This window comes from Phallusia mammillata, chromosome 6, assembly GCF_965637545.1.
Source record: "Phallusia mammillata chromosome 6, kaPhaMamm4.hap1.1, whole genome shotgun sequence".
NCBI lineage: Eukaryota > Metazoa > Chordata > Ascidiacea > Phlebobranchia > Ascidiidae > Phallusia > Phallusia mammillata.
The window spans coordinates 15097009-15121138 of record NC_137257.1 but is presented as its reverse complement, the minus strand read 5'-3'; the positions used below and the strand labels follow the sequence as shown (position 1 = coordinate 15121138).

Genomic DNA, 24130 nt, shown 5'->3' with positions numbered 1-24130 from the left:
TTTTATAGGCTACCACTGCTGTAAAAAACATTAAACCATATAAATAAAATTGTTTTGTGTTTTTTTTTACATAAATATTTTCGGGACATTTAAATTCACTACCGCAGTTGGCATTTTCTGCTAGTTTTAAATTTGTTTTCAAATTTCAAATTTTACCTGTTTTGGCAGTTGCAGGTTTAGAGTATAAATTATCAAAAATTGTGTCCATGTCAAACTTGCGGAACTGTAGCGACGTAACATGACAATTTAAAATGTGCTACATTAGCAGGATAAGTCATTTCCGCAAACACAAGCGATCAAGACGATAAAAGGAAATAAGTAAAGCGTCTAATGCCGAAAAATAAGAGAAAGTGCAATACAAATAAAGGGGTTTTTGACGCAGAGTTTAAAAGTGCTATAGGGGACACTGGAGTTGTCACACATTTACTGGAACACCAATGCAGTCACCTTTTTATCCTGTCACTCGTGACGGATTAACATCAATATTGTATGTTGGTCAATTTCAAACCTGGATCGCTTACGCCTTTCTGGACTAAGAGGATTAAACTTTTTTCGTCGAAATAGCCCCATAGGTGTTGCGTGCCCCACTGATCGGGTGGCCTGCAAAATTAAAGATCCTGGCGCGACACTTTTTCGAAAATTAAACTTTCTTTGGGTTTAGTGCTTTAACTGTTTCAAATTGCGTGGATTATAGACCGCTTGTGGTTTTAATTAAACCTTCGCGTGTGAATGAGTCTGAGACCCTTTTGTGGCTGCAAAGTTCGACTAGCATTTTTGTATGTTACGTAATACTGCCAATATATAAAAAGAACGTTTAGATGTTTGCCAGTTGCAATTTTTTTGTCTGAGAAAAAACATTATATATTCAAGGTGGGTTGATTTGAGGGCAAAAATTAGAAGAGAATAAATGTTTTCCAGCAAAAGTTAAAAGTTTAGTAGTGTTTAGAAAAAACAGTGACCTGATCAGCCTATGGTTAAGAATAGAAAGTTAGGATTTTAGTATTTTTTAAATTCATACAAAAAGTGCAATTTAGATTTGGAAAGAAATCAAGTTGTGATACCAGTAAAACGTAATCACAATCTCCTCTTTGTTTTTCTCTTATCCCGCCCTTAACATCTTAATCCGTATGTTTCGGAACCATCTAAACCTCGCTAAACGAAATTCGAGTGGGATTTGACCTTTGCGTCAATCGATTGAACGGTCGACACTAAATCTAGAGTTAGGATTTCCCTAGATAGTCAAGTTTTGAAAGACTTTTTCCGGATAGTTTAAACTTTTATTTGAATAAGCAATTTTAGAACTAGAATGTTTTGTTTAGTTTTGCTGAAGGTTATTATGTAGTTACCAATCATTTGAAGGTTTGTAAGGTTTGTTTTTACCCACCAGACCAAATTTGCAGATGATGTATTTTATTACAGCAAGGTGCAACATTTGACATTATGTTTAAAAAGGATGTATTTTGTACCTAAAAAAAAATTTTTTTCTTACACATAGAGATTTTTTTCTTCCATATAATTTTAATTTAACTGAGAAAAAAATGGCTTTTGACAACAAGCAGTTTCAAGTGTTGTCAATAACTTGGTTGCCAAAATGTTAAAGTGCAATGTTTGTCCACCAAAAGGTTTTAGTTGCATTTGAAGACGATAGGCAAATATCTTACAATCGTTCTGAGCGGATTGTATCACAACGTCTATGTGAACTTTCAGTTTGTCCAAATGTTTTGACGTCAAACTACCAAAAACATTTTTTTAAACAATCATGACTGATGGCATATTACAAGTATACGCATCTGTTTCACACCAACTATGTCGTTAAATGTAAATGATATCGATAATATCTTCTGATAATAATAATGTACTGAGGCGAAAATGTGCATTTCAGAGTAAGCACTTGTTCCTGATTATGTCATGAAGTCAAATAAAGCGATAAATGGTGCAAATGTTAGACATATGTCCCCCTCAAACACTGGGGAAAAATCTCCGGATATCTGATCAGTGAATAGATCAAAACACTATCTCTCCCCCCAAAAGTCAATCTAATGATGCAAATCGGATTACAGTTGAATCTGCGTACCAGGGGGATTGCCGCTCAGAGACGTAACAAATGAATCTTCATTGACCAATGACAGCAATTAGGGTCAATCAACGTCGCAATTTAGCTGCAAATTAGATTTCAAAACCCTTAAGCCTTCTGTTGCCGCCCAAATACATGGTACGTTAAACCTTCATTCTGAATCAACATTTGCCAAATAGCAGCACAGATTTTAGTATTTAAGTAATTTTTAGGTGTAAATTTCCCCTTCAGATGCGAAAAATGTCTGGTTCCGGGGTTTATTGATTTGTCAACGTAAAATATTAATGAGGCCGCTCAGTGGTCGTACAAGATATCCCTAGACGACGTCAATTTGCTGGGACGCTAACTTTACTCTGCAGGTGTCAATGTGTTGATAGAAATTTGCTGCTGTTAACAAGAAATAAAATGAATGTGATTAAACTTGGCATGCTGGCAGCAGTTATCCTAGCTCTGGGACACAGTCTTGCCTGTGTTGTGGATAGAGCATCGAGCTGTACATGTGAGCTAGCGGAATACAGGGTCGTTTGTACTGGTTTGGAGGAAAGTATGGATGAAGTGCTGCCGTTTCGAATTCCAACCAACACGCGAATTTTAAGTTTAAGAAAGAACTGGGTGCTGGAGAACGTTTCTCTTCGTCAAGCTCACTTAGCTGGACTTAACCAACTCGTAAAGTTTGATATATCCAAGAACCGCGTGTCCCAAGTGGAGACAGGAACCTTTCAGTAAGTACCTGTTGTCGATTAAACTTTTATGAAGGAAATTGCTATTGACATCACGTTGGCGCGCCAGCCAGGTGAACTTTTGTCGGAGTGACGCTCGCATGACACATTGGAAATGTCTCTTAACGTGGCACATGTTACAGTATTTGGCACGATGATAAAATGTGAAATAAAAACAGATTTTTTGCTCTATGAATTTTTTTTCACCAATTGTTGCTTCAAACTAGTGAACAAACCAAAAATTCGCATTTTACACAAATTTGCAAGCTTATATGTTTAGGTTTGGCCCGGCTTTGAGAAATGTCGTTTCTATTTGTATGTTTGAATACATTTAAAAAGACACGTCTCTGCTCGGTTAACGATCACTCTTGTTTTGAAAACACACTACCTAATCTCGTGTTTTGAAAAGCGTCCGTTTTTGAAATATCTTTAACAATACAATATTTCATGCGTTTACCTGCAGACTTTGTTTTACAAATACGTTACAGGTTTTTCCCGTATCTCAACACTGTGGATTTAAGTAGAAATCGGATTCGTGTTCTCGAGCCCGACGTGTTTGGAATTTCTTTGCCGAATTTGGAGCGACTAATCCTGGCCGAAAATCGACTTGTTGTTCTGATGAACAATAATTTCGAATCTCTGATGGCTTTAAAGGAGTTAGATTTAAGTGGAAATCCACTGCTCTACGTTTCCCAACGGTAAACAAATGCAAAATACAGAACTTTAGCGAAATATGTAACAACCAGTGGTGGGATTCAGCCGGTTCGCACCGGTTGAGATCAGAGAACCGGTTAGCATTACTGGTTACTGTCAATTGACTTTCTGTAACAGAACCGGCTGAAAAATATGACTTTTGTGATAGAACCGGCTGACAAGAAATTTGAATCCCACCACTGGTAACAACGTCTTGTAAAAGTTAAAATAACACTAAACCAAAAGTATCAACAACACAAAATTGAGTTCCTAATTGCAACTAAGTGTAAAAATGAGCTGCATAGTTTTAAAATGATTTCAAAGCATGTTCTATGAGTGGACAGTCATAGCTTGACTTTTTTACCTTGTTTTTAACTATTACCTTTCGACATGTATAATCAAAGGCGTTTTTGCAAACGGCAAAGTATCGTGTTTATCCTTGTGCTGACGTCATATTTATTTTTGCGCCTGCTGTCAAACCACTGATTACGATGACCTTTGGTATAAATAACCCATGGTTTTAAGATGTCGTCAATGGCGTTAAGTTCATTGAGGTGCCACCAATAAATCAATGTGCAGTGTATTCCATTTCAGTAACGGTTTTATCAACATCACCTTACGTATGTTGCGGTAAATTACTTCGTTATTCATGGCTCCATAGCAGAAGTTCAATCAGTTTCTTTATTTTAATTTAGTGATGAAGTTTGGGCCCCTTCAAAATTTTCAAAAAAAGCTTCCGAATTCGGACAGTTAAATATTGCTTATAATAAATAGCAGGTGTATTTTTAGAGGAGAAAATTAATGTAAGATACTGTTTATGTGTTTTTGAATCAACTTATTCTTGCTAAGAACTATTTGTAAGCTTTTGAATACTACGCAGGACCACCTTGCAGCGATACCTGTTTGCTTGGGACTTGAAATAAATTTAAATTAACAAAAAATGCATTAGCAGAAAAAAAGGTAAATTTCTGATAAATCTGCCCATTTTTCATCATTATCAGTTAAAAACCAATGCCGACACACGATGTATAAGAAGGGTGTCACACGAGCTATGTCGATTGTTTTGTTAAATTACAAGTAAATAAAAACAAAACGTCTAAGTGATGGTTTGATGCTTAAAATTATCACATTCTTTTTTTGAAAATAGCTTATACCGCATGAATTTCATCTTTAATGTGGTATTTTAAGTCAGTGTTTTCAAACTCTTTTGAACCACGGAACACAGTATGCATTGAACTAATCTTACGGAATACCAAACAGAATTTTATGAAGATGCAATGAAGTAAACAAGCTCACACTCTACTATTGTATTGTAGCAGCAACGCCCCACGCAATTACATTCTTATTATTTCACAATGAGTCTTAGTATTTCATAACAATAATTTAAGCAAATCACGTTGGTACAATGAAACTGGTGATGGAGGATGAATACTTTCATAAAGAAATTGTGTGTGATTGTTGACATGTAGAGATGTACCGAATATTCAGTTTGCCGAATTTATTCGGTTTGCCGAATCGGCCACTTTTGCAAAGATTCGGTTTTGGCCGAATAATTTGTTGCGATTCGGCCGAAACCGAATCTTTTATGAACACACATTTGAAGCGTTAAGCGTGTCTTTCCTGCTTAGTACCAACGAAAATCCTGTCAGTTATTATATTTTTTACCACATTATCGTTTTCCCCACTGCAGACAACTAAATAGTAATTCATTGTCGGGTTGGAAATTATGCTTAAGGCAATGTTAAACCCCACAGAACTGAAATAAGGACGAAACACAACCATTCTGCACTAATTGCCTGGTAGATAAACTCATGTTTTCATGTCAAACGCGTAGCGTACGGCTTCGCGTGACGTCATAACTGATTCGGTTGATTCGGCCGAATTTATTCGGCAAAACCGCCGAATATTCGGTTTCGGCCGAATCGAAATTTCGCCGATTCGGTACATCACTAGTTTTATGCAACATCAGTCAAGCCCAAAATTTTTCTCTGCAGTTTAAAACATTTCTCTACAAAAAAAGACTTTAAACGTTTTGTGTTTTTCCGGTTTTGACTTTAGTTCACATTCTTTTTGAAGGTTACTTTATTATTTTGCAGTGCATTTACTGGATTAAAACAGCTAAAAATACTCCGAATGTCCGGTTGTAATCTAACTGGTTTACCCGCTGATGCCTTGTCGTCCCTCGTCAATTTACGGGTTTTGGATCTCAAACAGTTTCCATTCATTACGAGCTTGCAGTCTAAGTCTTTTGTGTAAGTTTGTGACCGTGACTGCTAATTAATCATAATATTTGTGTTTTAAAATCAGTTTTTATTAAAAATCAAGAAATAATGTTTTTTGATGGGAAACAAAATATTCATAACATCGAATCAGTCGGTCACCAAGTATTCAGCAATTCAAATTTAGGTTACAAAAAATCGACTATCTCAAAATGATTTTGCAAGCGATAAAAAAAGACACAAAGCATTGGTAAACCTCGTAAAAGCATTTATTTAAGTGCTTGGTCGTCGACTGATTCGGTATAACGTCCTTTTTTAAGAAAATTTAAGAATTTACGTTCATCTTACCCATAATTTTTTTAAATAGAATTATATTTTGGTTTTCTTTTCAGGGGGAATGTTAAACTTGGTACTTTGATTATTGACCAATTTTCTGACCTGTCGTCTTTTGGGTTGTCGCCAACCACATTTGTCAGTTTGTCAGTATCATTGCACACGCTTCAATTGACCTCATGCAACCTCACGGATATTCCCGAGTTGGCAATGAGACAACTATACAATCTACGAGAGTTGTACTTATCAAACAATTACATAAACGTTAGTGTTATCTTATATTGTAACTTAAAAAGAGAGTAACTCGATTTTTGAAATTTAAAATTTTGTTTAGAAATTGCTATTAATAGACATATTTACTTATTTTAATTAAAAACATAACTACCAAAGCACTTGTGTGCAAAGAATACATCATGCAGACGTTTCAACAATCACTGTCGTGCAGGTTGTCAATCGAGCTAGAACCGTTTTATTTATTTTGTTTTTGACAAATTGCTTAAACGGTTTGGGTTAATGTAACAACACTACCAGAGGCCTTGTCAAAACGAAACTGGTGTTGGCGCTCCAAATACACATAATTGTTGGCTGTATACAAGTTAGTATAAAAAAAACTGCTCATTTGGACCCTATATGCTAAATTATAAATTTGGCATGACATTTGGGCACATCACACTTACTTCATATGAGGAGATTTGACTTTGAAAATATCACTTATTCAATTTTTCAGGTTTTAAGGCGGAATGATCTTGCAAACTTAAATAAGTTGACAAAGATTGATCTTTCCAACAATGGCTTGATGCAAGTAGAGAACCTTGCACTGCGTACAAATGTCAACCTTGTATCAATTGATTTCTCGAACAACAGGTTGATACTTAAGCACCGTAGTAAAATAGACACAACAACATTCTATGCACAACAAGTTTACAAATAACACTCTCGAATATAACATTTTAAATTCTTAGCAATCAATTATAAAGCGGTAAATGTTGGTAATGACCTGATTAATTTTAACAGCTATTTTCAATTGTAGGTTCTGATATGTATTAAATGTAATCTGATACGAATGTTGCTTTCCAATTTCTAGTTAGACATGCACTCTAAATGCACCTACCAAAGTAAATTTAGGCAAACAATCATTTGCAAATGCTTTGTTTATGGTGCACAAATCTTAATGTCAAATATGTAGGAAATATTATTCAAATTAGATCTTAAATCAGTAAACTTTGCAAACCTAAAGTTTCCTGTAAATTCTGTTCGTTTTGTTACATTTTAGTTTCCGAATGTTTGTACAATTTTTTGTTGCAGGTTAATAACTTTGGCGCGTAACAGTTTCCCTCCGAAGCTTTCAAATGTGAAAAACCTTATTCTTTCCGGAAACAACTGGTCATGTGACTGCAGATTGCAATGGGTTGCTTCATGCTTCAGTGCAAAGAACGGGGAAGAACCTGTTGTTTGTTCAAATCCATTGTCGGCACAGGTGGGCTTAAATAAGTAAGGTTATTCCGAACATTGCTTAGCTAGCAAGGTTGAGGTATATTTTTACAAAACAAACATGGAGTGCTCACATTCCATTCTTAGCTATTCTTAATGCCCAATCGGTAAAGGAAAAGTGGATATATTTTTAAAGCACAAACTAATTAACTAATTGTTTTTGAGAACTTATTTGGGAGGTATAATTGTACGCCTTATTTCTGAACTTCCATGTTTTCTGTGCATCTGTATTTTGCACCATAAATCAATTAATTATCAGCGTATTGCATTAGATAAGTGGTTCTTAAAAGTTGCATTCTTGAAGACAGCCTGGTGCGCCAAAAGATAAAAAAAAATAATGTATATGAGTGATTTAGATTTATAATATTTATAGATTTTTTCCGTATTCTTATCAATGGTGAACGCTAAATGTCATTTTTAGGTGCGCCTGCACTAAACAAGGTCATGAAATATTGTATTATATCGTCGTTCATCTCTCGTTTGAAAGACTTTTTTTAACGAACATGTTACGTTTTTCAAAGCTGTTAAAACGTGCTGTTTTATTTTATTTTTAAGAATCAAAACCTCACAGATTTATTCATGACAAATCTTACCAACTGCCAACCGCCAAAGATCAACAAATTTGTTGATAGGAATGTTATGGAAGTGTTAGCCGGCGAAAACTTTAATCTTCCGTGTGCAGCGACAGAAACACCAGATGCCATTATCAAGTGGTACACCCCAGCTAGTAAGATCTCCAAATTTCTTTAGGCCTCGAAATGTTACCGTTTAAAAAACGTCTTACAATTTTCATGCTGTTCTTGCTCTTATCTAGGATCTTATTTGCAACCACAAACAACTAGCGTTTCTCGAGGCTCTTTGGACAACGATATGCGCGTCCGATATGCCAGAATCAACGATGATGGTATCTACCACTGTGTAGCGGCAACTCAAAACGGTGATGATGTCCGCTCGGTGGCGGTGCAGGTCAAAGGCGCATCAAACGATATGAGCGAAATTCAACCTGTTCCCGATACAAGTGGTAATCCCATTGGAGGTTGCACTCAAGCAACGCAGGGAATTCCATTGCTTCGGATTGTACTCATTGGTGTGCTTGCCTGTGTGTCGTGCGTCGGTCTTTTGGCGTCGTTCTTTCTGGCGGTGTGGGGTTACAACAACAGGCGACGGGCTGCGAGACTTCAACGAAAAATCGAAGCTTGTCGTGAAGATGTTGCTAGTGGCGACGAAACCCTGGTCGCCAGAAAAAGAAAAAGTTTCGCCGACAAAAAAGTAACTTTCGGCCAGTCCAAAAGCTCGGGGTATGGTTCGGGGTTAAACAGTCCCATCACTCAACACAGACCCCCGGAACCACAGCGAACTACGCGACCGCAACGCTGACGTCACGCTGGGGGATAATTGACATTAGATAATTTGCAGGCGCATAAAGATGCAACGTGACTGGCCGTAGTAGTGTTTTGAAAGAGTTTGCGCTGTTTAGACAGTGCAAAAAAGAACTGTTGACTGTGTACATATACACATATTAGAGTACTATACATTGCGACTTGATCATTGCATGTCCATTTGTCTACGAAAGCCTAATAACTTATCCATATATATAAAATTCAAGGCAATGTATTTTACTAAGAAATGCCTCAGCTTACTTGAAAACAACTTGTGTTGCATTTTCTAAAAAAATCCCCCTTTTCTTTCTGGTGGATGAACATTACATCTGATATTTTCCAGACAACTTGTTTCGTTTGTAATTTCTGACATTTATTTCAAAAACTGAAAAAGTTTTGTTTCTGCCAAATTTAAAAAGTTTGACCCGACAACAAAGCATCGCATATTCGTTTTCGGGCCAACCTAAACTTCACAACTAGAATCCACTAGCGCGAGAAAACAGTGGCCAATCAACAACTAGATACTAAATCATTTTTTGCAACAGCTGCGCAAAACAATGTAGCTTACTTTCACCACCACGTATTAAATGTTCCTTTGTTTGAAATATTCCGCTGAGCAGTGTTTGTTTTGTGGAACACACAGGAACTTGGGCTGTTATCGAATGCAGGGTAGTTAACCTATTATTATGTTTCTGTCCTATGGCGGGTGCACCAAACGCAGCACATTGCATCTTTGTAATAGTCACAACTCACAACCAATAAAGTAAGTCTACTCATTATTTTATTTTTAAATTTATATATATATATTAATTTTCTTATGTTGTGACCCTCCTTTTTAGCGAATGTTATCTTTCCATTTATTTAGTCTGCTTTCGGTTATATATATGCATAAAATGTATAAAAAACATTTGTGGATGAAGGGGTAATACGGGATTTATGTTTGATCTTAAATCGTATGTTAAAAGGTTGCCGCACAGTATCTAAATACTTAGCCGAACCTGGTCTATAAGGTTAAAAACACTTATTGTAGTGTTTTTTTTTAAACTTCGTGTCACGAAAAAGTCACTATCAATTGTTTATTTAATTTGACTTTGCACCTACTTTGAGGTTTACTGCATGGAACAAATGTATGTTTAAAATTGAGTAAATATTTAGCATTAATGAACATAAATTCATGACTTGGATCAGCCCTGAAGCGCCTCTGCGGACCATCAGGACTCACTCATAAACAAAACACAATACAGCTCATTGAAGGCGTTTTTCCCAGCTGATTTGGTATGGTCCCCTCAATGGCCCTTGTGTACTGTGGGTACAGCATTATTTGATAAGTTTTAAATAATAACAACTTCAAAAACATAAATAATTATTTGTTTGATTACAGCCCCAATCGGAATACAAAAATGTTTCTTTAACACAATACGGCGGTTTCAAGATTTTACATTTATTGAAGGCAACGCTGGAGCGAGGGATTAAGCGAATATAATAGCACCGACCCTGGCGCAATCAAATAACTAGTTTAGTGACAGGTCTTTTCCGGCGTAAATAGTGCGAACTATGGCAGCCCGGCTTTAGAGTTTTATTCATTTCGACTTATCGAATAAGCAGCAAGCCTTATAGGCCTTTAACGAGCAACTAGACAAGGATTTTTGAGCTACCGAGATGTATTGTATGTAGTTCTATTACATAGGCTTTGAGACATTTATTAACAGTTTAGTATTTGCTATTAGACGCGGCCACTCAATCAAAATTGTTTGTATTATTTGGTATGAATCCAAGGTAACTATAGGATATTTTACTTAAATGCTATTGTGTTTCAAATCAGTTGCATCCCTTTGGAGAGAAATTAACAAGATGCAAAAGTTAGATACATTTAAAACTGGTTTTGTTTTTTTGATTTTTTTGTCACTGGCCTTTTTGTACTTTTTTGGGGAATTTTTATTTTATACGCCAACCATCGAACCAAAAATCTTCTCTATCAATGATGAACAACTAGATGACAGTTTAAAGGTGAGTCATACGAAGTTTAAGAATCATAAATATTGTCTGGACAAAGGATTAAAATTTTGCTAAAACATTAAGTAGGCCTACAGTTTCGTCAGGTGCAAAAGCAAACTTAACACTCCAAAGCAAAAATACAACCATTCAAACTCATTCCCTGGCCAGCACCCGTCACTTATAACGCTTCATAATACAGTGTAGTGGTAGAGCGTTCAGTGATTCGCCAATTGTGCGTTCCATAACGTTTCAATTTCAATAAAAATAAACTTACACCACCTAGGCCAGATGTTCCATGATGATTTTTTGGACCCACAGGACGTTAATTACACTTAAAAAATCAGAAATAGTTGCATATAATTCATTAAATGAGCTTATCCACGTTATTGGCCATATTGGTTATAGCTGTCAGTTGTTTAATATCACTCCTCGAAATTTTGTCATAAAGAAATACACTACAAGCCAGTATGCTTGTTGTCCGGGTAAAAACCCTGTTATTTAGCAGTTCGATGCTTATAGTGTATTCAACGTTTTTTTCGTCAGAAAAGTTTTCAATCAGTGAGGGAACCTTCTTCAACGGCAAAGGGACACGTACATGAGGTCGCAAAAGGCAAGAAACAGTGCAGTAAACCGGTGTCGAAATTTGTGTACGTAAAGATTCACAAAACTGGTTCTACTTCAATGAAGAACATATTATGGAACTTTATCGCAAAAAACCATTGGACAAAGGTAACGCCTTGTGATTAAATCTAAAAAGATAATTCAACACATTTTTTAAGCGTGGGCCTTTCTGCTAACTTTTTTCCATGGTGCATAATTCTCACAAACCCGGCTCCGAACCTAGAACCAGTGATTGGAAACGACTAATTTGTTTTTATTTATATTGTTTAAATACAGAAGTTTTTTTTATCATTTTGTGCAGTGTTTACATGAAGTAAGTTGAGAGAAAACGAATGTTTTACAGTAGTTGTTTGGAATTAATCTAATCATTTTTGCAGTCTAAGACTGCTGCGTTTCCTGCACCCTATACAGGAGGTTATCCCGGTCGCTTTAAGTGCAAATTTAAGTTGCCGACCAAAGCTTCAATCAACCTTAACCACATCCGATTTGACAACGAGGAAATGAGAAATTGTTTTCATCCTGAAACGAGGTACTTGCGAAAATATTTTGAAATTGTGTTATTTTTTCAACAAAAATTTAGACATAGATGAAACATTGAGATTATTGCAGGTATATAACGTTGATTCGGAAACCCTTGGACACTTTTCGTTCAGCGCACAATTTTTTTTCATCTCTCGCAAAAATGCATCCCAGTTGTAAAGGAATGCCAAAAGCAAGTATAGAACGTGGTGAAACGATGAATACCACCGAGTTCCTGTCCAAAGCTGCTGTTCTGCTCAATCCTTCAGTTCCATTTTATTTTAGGTTATTTTTATTCTTAAAATGTTAATCAACTTGGTGCTAACAAAAGTCAATTTTGTTTAAATACCTTTTTGGCGAAATACTTTTTTACGGAAAGGTATTTAATTTTAATTTATTCAATCGTTTTTTTTTGCACCCAATAACTGTTTAAACTTTTAATAGTTAATGAATGTTTACCACAACAAATCCACAAACATACAAGGTAGAATGTTACACAACAAATCACTTTTACATAATTGGTACCAGATTTCGCAATCTTCAATCACATGATTTGGGAATTGATCCGATGTTGACTGATGCAAATAAAATTGAAAGTCAAATCAAAAAATTGGATAAAAACATGGATCTAGTAATGATACTGGAACATTTCAGTGAATCTCTGATACTTCTAAAGGTATGATTGCAAGGTGTAACCTGATACAAACAAAGTATTGCTGAGCGTGTTAAGTTCACTTACCATCATGCAACGTTTTTTTATGTGATGTGACATACACTATTGCCGATTTGCAAGCCCCTATTAGTAATAAGAGTTCGCGTGAAATAAAGTTTACACCCTTTGAATCCCGTCCAAGCTTTATTATTACAAACAACTCTCTTTCAGGATCTTCTTTGCATGGACTGGGACGTCTTGGATGTCACACACATGAACGCACGACACTACGTTAGAACAACGACAATGGACACGCAAGAACAAAATGACTTTAATCAACTCTACAATGTTGTAAGTTATTGTGTGAATACGGTAGCATCTTTACAACCAACTTCGCATTCCTGAACCACGAATTTGTGTTTAAATTCAAAAAACGCTTTTTCTTAATAAAACTTCACACAAGGAAACATTTTGTTTACTGGTAAGTCATTGCCTGCTCTAATGAGATTAAATCTGGCGATGACTAATTATCATGTTTAAATTTTAACTCATATAGTAAATTAAAAATACACATATTGGTCTTAATCCTTACGTCAAAAATTCTAAACAAAAGTTTTAGGCATTTTTTTAGTAAGACAGTGCTAGTCACATGTCCTTAGAACAAGACGAATGAAAAGCGTTTTCAGTAATCTTGTTAATCATAGGGATCAAAACATTGCTAGTTAACAGCTAACAAAGAATATTGTGGAAAGTAGAGAACAAATATTAAGGACTGTAATTTGTGTAGCCCGCCAATTCTTTTTTTTATTTTACGACAATCAGACGACAGTCCGGAAACTGAAAACTGTCCTTTGTTGTGTCACCATACGAGAAATAAACGTATTTTCACATAAAGGATAAACGACAATAATAGTAAACAAAAAAGGAAAAGCGAACGAAAGAGGCTAAATGTCAATAAAACGGCAGCAGAAATCAAAATCTATTACATGCACGCAAATATTTATGAACAGCATGGAATAATGACAGTGTCTGTTAAATCAGGATGACCAAATAGCATGAAACGAATAAATGCACCAGGAGAAAGATTGGAAAGAAATGATGCGTTAAACTTTTCTGTCAGAATATTCGAAACAGTAGACAACAAAATTGTGCGATGACGAACCAATAGTGGACAATAGAGAAACAAATGTTTCGTGGTTTCTACGGCCTGACATGCACAAGGGCGAAAGTGCCTTGCATCTGTATGGCTCTTGTCCTAGGACAACTGCCCTTCATTGCATGCTTCGACTCAACCATAGCCCACTCAATTCATTTTTATGAAATACCTAGTTCTAAGCTGTTTTATCAAACGACGATTTCTGTTTGTTAAAATGTCAACAGCTGTTATATATGGTTGCCACCTGAGGTCTAATTAAAAGTAGCCTACACGCCAAATAATAGCATTTTCACTAACTCTATTGCCTTTGGAACACTATATACGGATCTGTTCATAAGTTTAATGGTGAAAATATCACTGATGATGGCATGAGCATTTGCCGAAACGTTTGATCAATAAAGCATGTCGCTTTTAACGTCTATTTGGGCCGTTATTTTCACCATTAAATCTATTGCCTTTATGTTTGCACAAAACCAAATATTTAAACAAAGTCAAATACAGGTATATGAAATGATTTTATTTATCACTTATGGCTTTGAAAAATCCCTTGAAACTGAAACAAATGCTTTACTGTTTGGTTAACAATTACTGGAATGATTAAAAATGTTGGACAGATAAATACAAAAGTTTTTGGACCTATTTTGACACCCCTTGTGTACTTAGGACATTGCACTTTACGATCATTTCAACCGAACGTTCTGGAAACGGGTTGATGCGTATGGACGAAACAGAATGGCGAGAGACTTGGAAACCCTTCGAAAAAAGCGAAACAAACGATCAACGTGGAAAATTACTGGAAATTCAAGCGAAGTAGAGTTGGATTCTAGACTGGAAGCCGAAATAGAAAACTATATGAGTAAAAATTCAGGAAGCTGTGTTTATCCAAGTTAAACCAGCATTTTCCTTAATTGTATAAAAGTTTTTTACCTTTATTTTGTGCACCACAAAATTTGTTACGCAAATAAATATTTAAATATTGATTTGTATACTCTGTTATCATCAATTATGTACTTTTATTGTTACCGCATAATCAGAAGCCGCTAAAATTTCGGTCAAGACTTCACCGTTCAATACGCCAAACTCTCAATTTAGCCTAGCATACATCTTCTCCAAGCGAGAAAGTAGGCCTAAAATATAAAGTGTTACCACTATGTTTCCACCATGAAGTGAGAAGGTAACTAACACCCATTCTCTGGCGAGCACCCGTCACATACAACGCTTCATAATACAGCGTATTGGAAGAGCTATCAGTCATGTTTTTGTTACTTCTGTTTTTGCTGTTTTTGTTTACTTCAGAAAAGTTTTCAATCGGTAAGGTTCTTTGATCAGGCGTAACGTATCGTGCTAGTAGCTCTACCGTGAGTCCCACCTGGGCTGCAAGGTGTTTGAAATTAGGCTGATATCATGGGAAAGTTTCGTATTTAGCTTCGTAATGACGTTTCAAGTTACTAGTTTTGTAATGATTGAGCGAAGCTTGACTGACAAGGCACAGGTTTAAACTTTGCAGTTATTACTAGTAGAAGCTGCAATACAAATGTAAAATGCATTTAATTTCAGCACTGACTTACGGCTTAAATCATATATTTGACTACAATGCGCAATGTAGCACGCTTCTGTACAATAATGTCCTTTCGGTTTGTTTTCAGAATGTACATTGGTTATGACAAACAGTCAGCCTATTGTTAATACGTGAAAGAATGCATTGTTTCATCATCTGGTTAAACAGCTGCAAGATGGGAAATGCATGCCATGTGCAGTATCAAAGAGCCGCAGTCAAAGGCTTAATGAGCCACATGCAGCTCGGGAGCCGCAGTTTGGCCACCCCTGGTATATAGCCTATACAATTGTAAACTCTGCTATACGAATAAAAAGTGTTTGCGGGCGAATGTTCTGCATAATGTCATTGACACACTGCGCTATGAATGCACAAGTACATCACAAATCTTACCAACTGTTGTGGTAACCGGAGAGACAGCAATTACTGGTACACACCTAAACATACAATAACATATATCACCACAATGTGCCTTTATGACGTCACACATTGTTTCATCATCATTGTTTCATCACATACTGTTCTTACCAAGCTACGTTGGGCGACAGCACATGGATAGGTCACTTCACAGATGTAAAATAATAGAAATATTTTTTCAAATATGTAGCAATAAAAAATAGATAAAAAGTATAAGTTTCGAGTTGCAATACGTGGTAACTGCATTCGCTGGTATCGGTGTTATAATCGGTTACTTTAGTCATGGGTTGTTTTATGAGCAACCACATAAACGTTTTGATCAAAAAGAGACTCATGAAATGAAAGAGTGAAAATGCATGAAAAAAAGTACAAGGTAGCCTATACAGGTCGTTATTTCACCAACGGCCGCAAAATGCTTGCTTGCTTTTGTTTCAAAATTACTGGTGTGAAAAAAGATTTATATGACACATATACCATCTAAAGCCGTCTAAATAGGTCAGTTTAATCATTTCCTATTTGGTGCATACATTTAGCTGAACAGAGCTAAAGGTTAATGACGTCATAATCTGTATTGTGACGATGCCGGTGCCTGTTTTTTCGCATTGTTTGCACACAACTAGCGTACAAAAAGTCTGGCGTATATGGTTACGAGGCGGGTAATCTTTTTACAGTCCCACGAAATCGTTTTTGAGCAGTTTCAAAATCAAAATATTTAGCAAAATAGTTCAGATACGTCACGGCCGCTATTTTAATACACATGGTCACGGCCGCACAAACTCGCCTTCGCGGCCACAGGTTCTGCACCCCTGCTTTATCCTACTCTGCGGTTTCAAGATTTTACACTTATTGAAGGTAATGCTAGAAAATAGTAAACAGATTAAAAACATTGATGGATTAAGAGAATATAATGGCACCGACCCTGGCGCAATCAAATAACTAGTATTAGTGACAGGTCTTTTCCGGCGTAAATTGTGCGAATAATGACAGCCTGCACAGTTTGTAATATAGTAGACTTAACAGAATAGGCAGCAAGCCTTCTGAGCCTTTAACTAGCAATTAAACAATGATGTTTGAGCTACCGAGATGTATCTATGTAGATGTATTACATAGACTCTGAAACGTTTATTTACACAAGATATAATTACTTTTTTCATTTGCTAATGACGCCGTATCTGGCCCGCGGTCTGCGTGTTGTAGACCCCTGTTTAAAACCATTTGAAAGCTTTTGTAGAGAAATTAACAAAATGCAACAGTTAGGAGCATTCAAAACTGGTGTTGTTTTTTTGATTTGTTTGTCACTGGCCTTAATGTACTTTGGGGAATTTTTAATTGATGCGCCAACGATCGAACCAAAACTCTTCTCTAACAATGATGAACAACTAGATGACAGTTTAAAGGTAAGTCATAGGAAGGTGCAAAGAATTACCCAATAAAGTGTTACCACTATGTTTCCACCATGAAGTGAGAAGCTAACTTAACACCCCGTGGAAAAAAACAACCATCCAAACCCATTCTCTGGCGAGCACCCGTCACATACAACGCTTCATAACACAGCGTGTTGGAAGAGCTATCAGTCATGATCCACCAACTGTTTTTGTTTACTTCAGAAAAGTTTTCAATCAGTAAGGGAACCTTCTTCAACGGTAAAGGGACACGTACATGAGGACGCAAAAGGCAAGAAACAGTGCAGTAAACCGGTGTCAAAATTTGTGTACGTAAAGATTCACAAAACTGGTTCAACTTCAATGAAGGCCATGTTACAGAGATTTGTCACAAAAAACAAATGGACAAAGGTAAAGTCTTAAGATTGGAGCTTGCGCGTAGCCAAGGTTTTTATTAAGCTATGATTTGTCAAATCCACTCAATGACCTTTTAATTCTATTTGGAAGCTTGTATCGCGCCAAGAAATTTTTGATTCTGCGCATTTCTGCTAACTTATTTGCTTGGTGTCTAATTCTCACAAACCCGGCACCGAACCTAGAACCTGTGGTTGGAAACGACTAATTTGTTTTTGTTTATCTTGTTACAAAAGTTTTTTTATTATTTTGTGCAGTTTTTACATGAAGTTAACTTGAGAAACTTTAGCTATATAGAAATTAGAATACGAACAGCTGCAAGATATTATATTTCCTTACCGTTTCATAAATGAGAACAATCATGCAATAATAAGCCCGCAAGTTAGATTAACGATACGAAAATGATTAATTGTGAAATCGAGCCGAATCGAACACATTTTATTTAAACTTGAGGCCGAACATGAACCAATCTTTCGTCTGATATTCAACTCTGTGCTATTCAGAACACATAAGCATGTTCTGAAAAATTCAAAACAAAACAAATCAGATATTTCCAGTAGTTGTTTGGAATAAATCTAATCATTTTTGCAGTTTCAAACCGCTGCGTTTCCTGCACCCTATACAGGAGGTTATCCCGGTCGCTTTAAGTGCAAATTTAAGTTGCCGACCAAAGCTTCAATCAACCTTAACCACATCAGATTTGACAACGAGGAAATGAGAAATTGTTTTCATCCTGACACGAGGTACTTGCGAAAATATTTTCATTTGTGTTATTTTTTCTTTTTTTTAACTATAATTTGGACAGAGATGTATAGTATCGGGAGATAAACAGTGAGATCATTGCAGGTATATAACATTGATTCGGAAACCTTTGGAGAATTTTCGTTCAGCGCACAATTTTTTTACATCTCTCACAAAAATAAAACCCAGTTGTGGAGGAATGCCAAAAGCATATATTGAAAGCAGTGAAACTATGAATACCACCGAGTTCCTGTCTAAAGCTGCTGATCTCTTCAATTCTTCAGTTCCATTTTATTTTAGGTTGTTTTTTTGCCTTAAAATGTTAATCAACTTGGTGCTAAGAAAAGTCAAATTTGTTTGAATACCTATCATGAAAAGGATTTAAACTCGTAACCAAAGCATTTACGTGAATAAATTTTTCGGGAAATACTTTTATACGGAAAGTTACTTGATTTATTCAAGTGTGCACCCAATATATTCAAGTGTGCACCCAATATATTTAAACTTTAAATAGTTGAATGTTTACCACAACAAATTTAAGGTAGAATGTTACACACAAAAATCACTTTTACATGATTGCCATACCAGATTTCGCAATCTCCAATCACATGATTTGGGAATTGATCCGATGTTGACCGATGTAAATAAAATTGAAAATCAAATCAAAAAATTAATTGGATGAAAACATGGATCTAGTAATGATACTGGAATATTACAGTGAATCTCTGATACTTCTAAAGGTATGATTGCAAGATGAGACATGATAGAACAACGTAATGCTAGGCATGTAAAAGTTCACTTACCATCAAAAAATGTTTACACCTTTTGAATCTCGACTAAGCTTCGATTATTATTACAAACAAACTCTGTGTCAGGATCTTCTTTGCATGAACTGGAATGTTTTGGATGCCAGACACATGAACTCGGCACGACACTACGTTCGACCAACTACAATGGATACGCAAGAACAAAAAAACTTTGATCACCTCTATAATGTTGTAAGTAATTGTATGAATACGGTAGCGTTTTTACAACCATCTTCGCATTTAAATGTATTTAAATTTAAAAAAACGAGCTCGAATACTAAGTATCTTTTCTTAAAAACTCTACATAAGAAAATATTCTGTGTTCTGGTAAGTCATATTGCTTGCTCTAATAAGAGGAAATGTACCAAGTTTGAAGACTATAGCGCCAGTTTAGGACAATACGGAACTGCTAACAACATTGCTATTAGCTAATAACTTATGCCGACAAATACAACGTAGTTTCATCTGGAATTCAAACATGTGTGATGACGAACTATCATGCTATTATTTGAACATGTAAGTCACAAAAAATAAACACTACATTAAACATATGCATGTCAGCACTTGCTAAATAACAGCTATAGCAAACTTTCTATGAAAGGCAATGTCCCACAAAAAGAAGAGAATTATACGCCTTTTTAGTGGTCTTGTTGAACACGGAACATGTAAAGTTATTTATACAGTTTCGAGGGACGTTGGGCACAAATATTAAAAACAGTGATTTGTATAGTATGCGAAACTAATTGAACAAAGAGCTGTATACTATCAAGCGATAAAACCTAACCTTTCCCAACTTGTTTTCTGCAATGTTACAAACAGCTAATTTCAGCTACGGCTGCAAAGAGAACCGTTGGTTAGAAATTTTACCAATACCTGATTTCACAACGTTGCAAAAGAAAAATACATGTTGAATAACTCTATTATTCTGATTGGTGTACATATATAAGCTATTGCTGCCAGGCATAATGTCAAGTTTATAGAGCTCTTATGGCAAATGTAATTTTATTCCGACGTTTCGACGCCATATACAGATCGTCTTCATCAGGGTAAATAACACTGGGTTAATGTATGCTGAAAGATAAACATAAAAGTTTCTTGATCTATATCTGACGCCCCTGATGTATTTAGGACATTGCACTTTACGATCACTTCAACCGAACGTTCTGGAAACGGGTTGATGCGTATGGACGAAACAGAATGGCGAAGGACTTGGAAACCCTTCGAAAAAAGCGAAACAAACGATCAACGTGGAAAATTATTGGAAATTCAAGCGGAGTAAAGGTGGATTCTAGACTGGAAGCCGAAATGGAAAAGTATATGAATAAAAATTCAGGACGCTGTGTTTATCCAAGTTAAACCCTTCCGTAATTGTATGAAAGTTTCTTTGTCCGCACCACATGATTTAGTATTTAAATGATATAAGTACGCATCTCTGTTAGTAGTTGTGTACTTTTATTGTTACTGCATAAGAAGCCGTTAAAATTTCAGTCAATTAGACTTGCATGTTTAATATGCCAAGCTCTTGATTTACATCTTTTCTAGTTACGTACTGTGCACGGCAAAGACAGGAAACTCAAATAAATATGCAGTTTGAATAGAAAACAGCGGTGACAAAATTGAGTTGTAAGTTGTAACTGGTATATTTTATTGATTAACACAAGCAACAATTTTTGTAGTAGGGGAAACATTTTACTTCAACTTTCTCAAACTTTTTCGGTCTAAGGCAGAAGTACACCGTGTTCAAGAACCATCAAATAGACAAATGCAATCAAATTAGACTCTGAAATCTTCAAAGGTCAAATAGGTATTAGTATTACGTATTAGTACAAAATCCCTGGCTCAAATTACACAGTTTGGACGTGAGATGTAAAGTAATAGAAATGATTTTTAAAATCTGTCAGTTAGTAACGGAAAAAAAAAATATATATACTGCCTTTAACACTATGCCCAATGTCGGTGTATTGTGTAGCGGTTACGTGCTTTTAAACCATCATTTTGGCACTTTGGTTTGGCTAAGCATTAAGTAATGGAAAATTTTAACTTTGCAAGCATGACTTTTCGTCCCATAAAAATTATATGCTGCTTTTGCGACATATGCTACCGAGCGGTGTAACTTTACTGTTCCATGTGTTCTCATGATTCAGTAACTATTGGAAGCACATATTCGGTGTCGTTGTTACATGTTCCCGTCTTCCTCATATGTTCCAACAGCTTGGCCATAAGACAGGCTGTTGCGTAAACCGGGTGTTTCGAAATAGTTGTGCAAAATCAAGTAAACAATAACACAGCACACGAGCGCACCCTCGCCCCCGCAATTGGAATTCAAATTTTTCAGCCGGTTCTATCACAAAGGTCATATTTTTCAGTCGGTTCCGTTACAAAAAGTCCATTAACAGTACCTAGTAATGTTAATCGGTTCGCTGATCTCATAAATTTCGTGAGACGGTTCTAACCGGTGCGAACCGGCTGAATCCCACCACTGTCTATATCAGGGGTCACCAACCTGAAACCCAAAGGCTACTATAGCGTTTACCTCGATGGCGTCAATATTTACTCCAATAAACGCTACAAGAAATAACAATGTTCTTGCCTCGGTTATTGTTGGATCCTCGTTCTGTCTGCTTTCACTTGTTGAACGCTGTCTTCTTGACTCGAACTGCAGCAACATCAATTTGAGACATAGCTATATTTAAGTCATCTGAATCATAATGCAAAGTTATCCCTTCACAATTTTATTCTGAGTAGTTACACAATATTTATCCTTTTGCACAATTCCAAACCTTTCTGCTTTCAAGGCGGAAAACAGCGCTTTTATACTCCCACAATGCAACAGTAAACTTCTTCTCTTGCACATAATTACGTTTGTAAATGTTACTTTTAACTGGGCAAAGTCCACATTTGTCGTTTTTGTGTGTTAAGAATGTACTCGAAAACAGGCACATAGACGTCAGTGGGACCGGACATGTATAACTGCGAAATACAAGGCAAAATGTCTAAAAATAGAATATGACCTCACCGATACAAGCAAAACATGTACCTGAAAACCGTGTGAAATGTGCGTTTTATGGACTATTTGCGTTTGTTCTTCATAATGGCTACAAAAGGGCCGCTGCTCTAATGCAGCGTACAAAAGTATAACGTGCAATTCGTGTGAAATATTGCATTTATCTACTCGGTCTGCTACACTACCAGTTCAAAACATAAATATAAGCATGGTAAAACAAGCCATGTTTTGTGGGTAGCGTATAATCATCGCAGTTTTGACGAAAGCAGGGTTAATTGTGAACCACTGTTTACATTAAAGTTTTTAGTTCTGTTATTGCTGACTTTGAAAATAATTGCACATAGTGACCCAACAACCAAAAAAGGAGTCAAGACAACCTCTAATTCTTACCAAAAATGGCGATTTTAGCCGTGAATAGTGTTTCTCAACTCTAAATCGCGATTGAAAAGTGGGTCGCTGGTTGATTTGGTTGTCGGTTAAGTAGTTTACAAAATATTTTGACAACTTCTTTAGTATCTTCCGAATGCAAAAAAATATCATTTTAGGCTTAATATTTGTGTCGCTTCAAAAAAGCACTATTGCCAAACTTTGCACACGTTTTGGTGATCACACTTTAAAACTATTGTATCTGTCGCACGTTATAGGCATCACTACTTGGCCCTTAGTATAACACAACTTTTAATTTTAAATCCTTTGTCGGCCACACAAAAACTAATGCAGGGCCGCATGTGGCCAGCGAGTTTAAGACCCCTGGTCTACAATATTTTAGCGTACCACTTTGTAACAGACGAACGTCGTGAATGTTGCATAATGCTTTGTTAGGTAGTAATGGTCCATGGTAGATAAACGTGTTGCATTACTTTTAATCTACATAAGGCGCAGCATTTTGTGTAAACTAGAGGCTTATTTCCAGAACCAGTCTCGCGGGGCGACTGGAAAGGATCCAACGGGCGACCGGGTGACCGCGGTCATAGGGTTGGTGACCCCTGGTCTATATGGTATGCTACAAGTTCAAGTACCCGGATACGAATTAAGTCCTTCTCCTACTCAAAACAAAACATTTCCAACTACGTAGCGGTGTTGCTTAGCGACAGAACCGAAACTGATATTTCGCAAAACAAAAAAACTTGTCCTGGATCCGGAACAAAATGACCCGGATGTTCTTGATCATTTTAATGCATGCTTAAAAGCAGCACAAAAAGAGGTTAGCATTGTGTCTAATTTTTATACATTTTACATTTCTTCGACTCAATCCAAACCATGACAAACCTATTTATGTAGCCTATAGGCAGGGTTGCCATACCGTCCTTATTTCTAAGATTTGTCCTTATTTTGAACGGTAGTGTCTTAGAAAAGTTCAATGTCCTTATTTCTAAGAAATGTCCTTATTTTTGACTTGAGTCCTTCTTTTGTCTTATTTTCAACAATTACAAGTCAAAACCATGCTACTAGTAAACGTAAAACGAGACATTAGCGGTCGTGAGATGCGCAAGGTGTTTACTACTAGTGATGTACCGAATCGGCGAAATTTCGATTCGGCCGAAACCGAATATTCGGCGGTTTTGCCGAATAAATTCGGCCGAATCAACCGAATCATTTATGACGTCACGCGTAGTCGTACGCTACGCGTTTGACATGAAAAAAATGTTTATCTACCAGGAAATTAGTGCAGAATAGTTGTGTTTCGTCCTCATTTCAGTTCTGTAGGGTTTAAAATTGCCTCAAGCATGATTGGCAACCTGTCAATGAGTTGCTAATTTTTTTGACAACAGTGGGAAACCGATAATGTGTTGAAAAAGATAAAAATTGACGCGATTTTCGTTATGTTTGGGCTTTTAAAAGATTTGCGTGGTACCTTAAGCAGAAAAGACACGTTTAACGCTTTACATTTATGTTCGTAAAAGATTCGGTTTCGGCCGAATCGCAACAAATTATTCGGCCGAAACCGAATCTTTGCAAA

The 24130-nt window shown here is 36.3% G+C and overlaps 3 protein-coding genes across 4 annotated transcripts; all 3 read left to right on the top strand.

Annotated features, from left to right (window-relative positions):
• Positions 1–1504: 1504 nt before the first annotated feature.
• Positions 1505–9958, top strand: LOC145233045 (uncharacterized). Its single transcript, XM_080097703.1, has 8 exons — positions 1505–2796; positions 3282–3491; positions 5583–5738; positions 6098–6302; positions 6766–6902; positions 7344–7515; positions 8085–8256; positions 8344–9958. Exons 1-8 carry the CDS (start codon positions 2480–2482, stop codon positions 8904–8906), a joined length of 1932 nt encoding a protein of 643 aa, XP_079953829.1. The 5' UTR covers positions 1505–2479; the 3' UTR covers positions 8907–9958.
• Positions 9959–10514: 556 nt separating this feature from the next.
• On the top strand, positions 10515–14831 carry LOC145233046 (galactosylceramide sulfotransferase-like). Of its 2 annotated transcripts, XM_080097704.1 has the most exons (7): positions 10517–10915; positions 11447–11632; positions 11902–12053; positions 12134–12328; positions 12572–12719; positions 12927–13046; positions 14515–14831. In XM_080097704.1, the coding sequence occupies exons 1-7, from the start codon at positions 10709–10711 to the stop codon at positions 14740–14742; spliced, it is 1236 nt and encodes a 411-aa protein (XP_079953830.1). In that variant the 5' UTR covers positions 10517–10708; the 3' UTR covers positions 14743–14831. The 2 variants fall into 2 exon arrangements, with proteins under 2 accessions (XP_079953831.1, XP_079953830.1); XM_080097705.1 differs by lacking the exon at positions 12134–12328 and having other exon boundaries at positions 10515–10915.
• Positions 14832–16920: 2089 nt separating this feature from the next.
• LOC145233047 (uncharacterized) lies at positions 16921–19096 on the top strand. Its single transcript, XM_080097706.1, has 4 exons — positions 16921–17220; positions 17431–17616; positions 18211–18362; positions 18949–19096. Exons 1-4 carry the CDS (start codon positions 16921–16923, stop codon positions 19040–19042), a joined length of 732 nt encoding a protein of 243 aa, XP_079953832.1. The 3' UTR covers positions 19043–19096.
• Positions 19097–24130: the final 5034 nt, after the last annotated feature.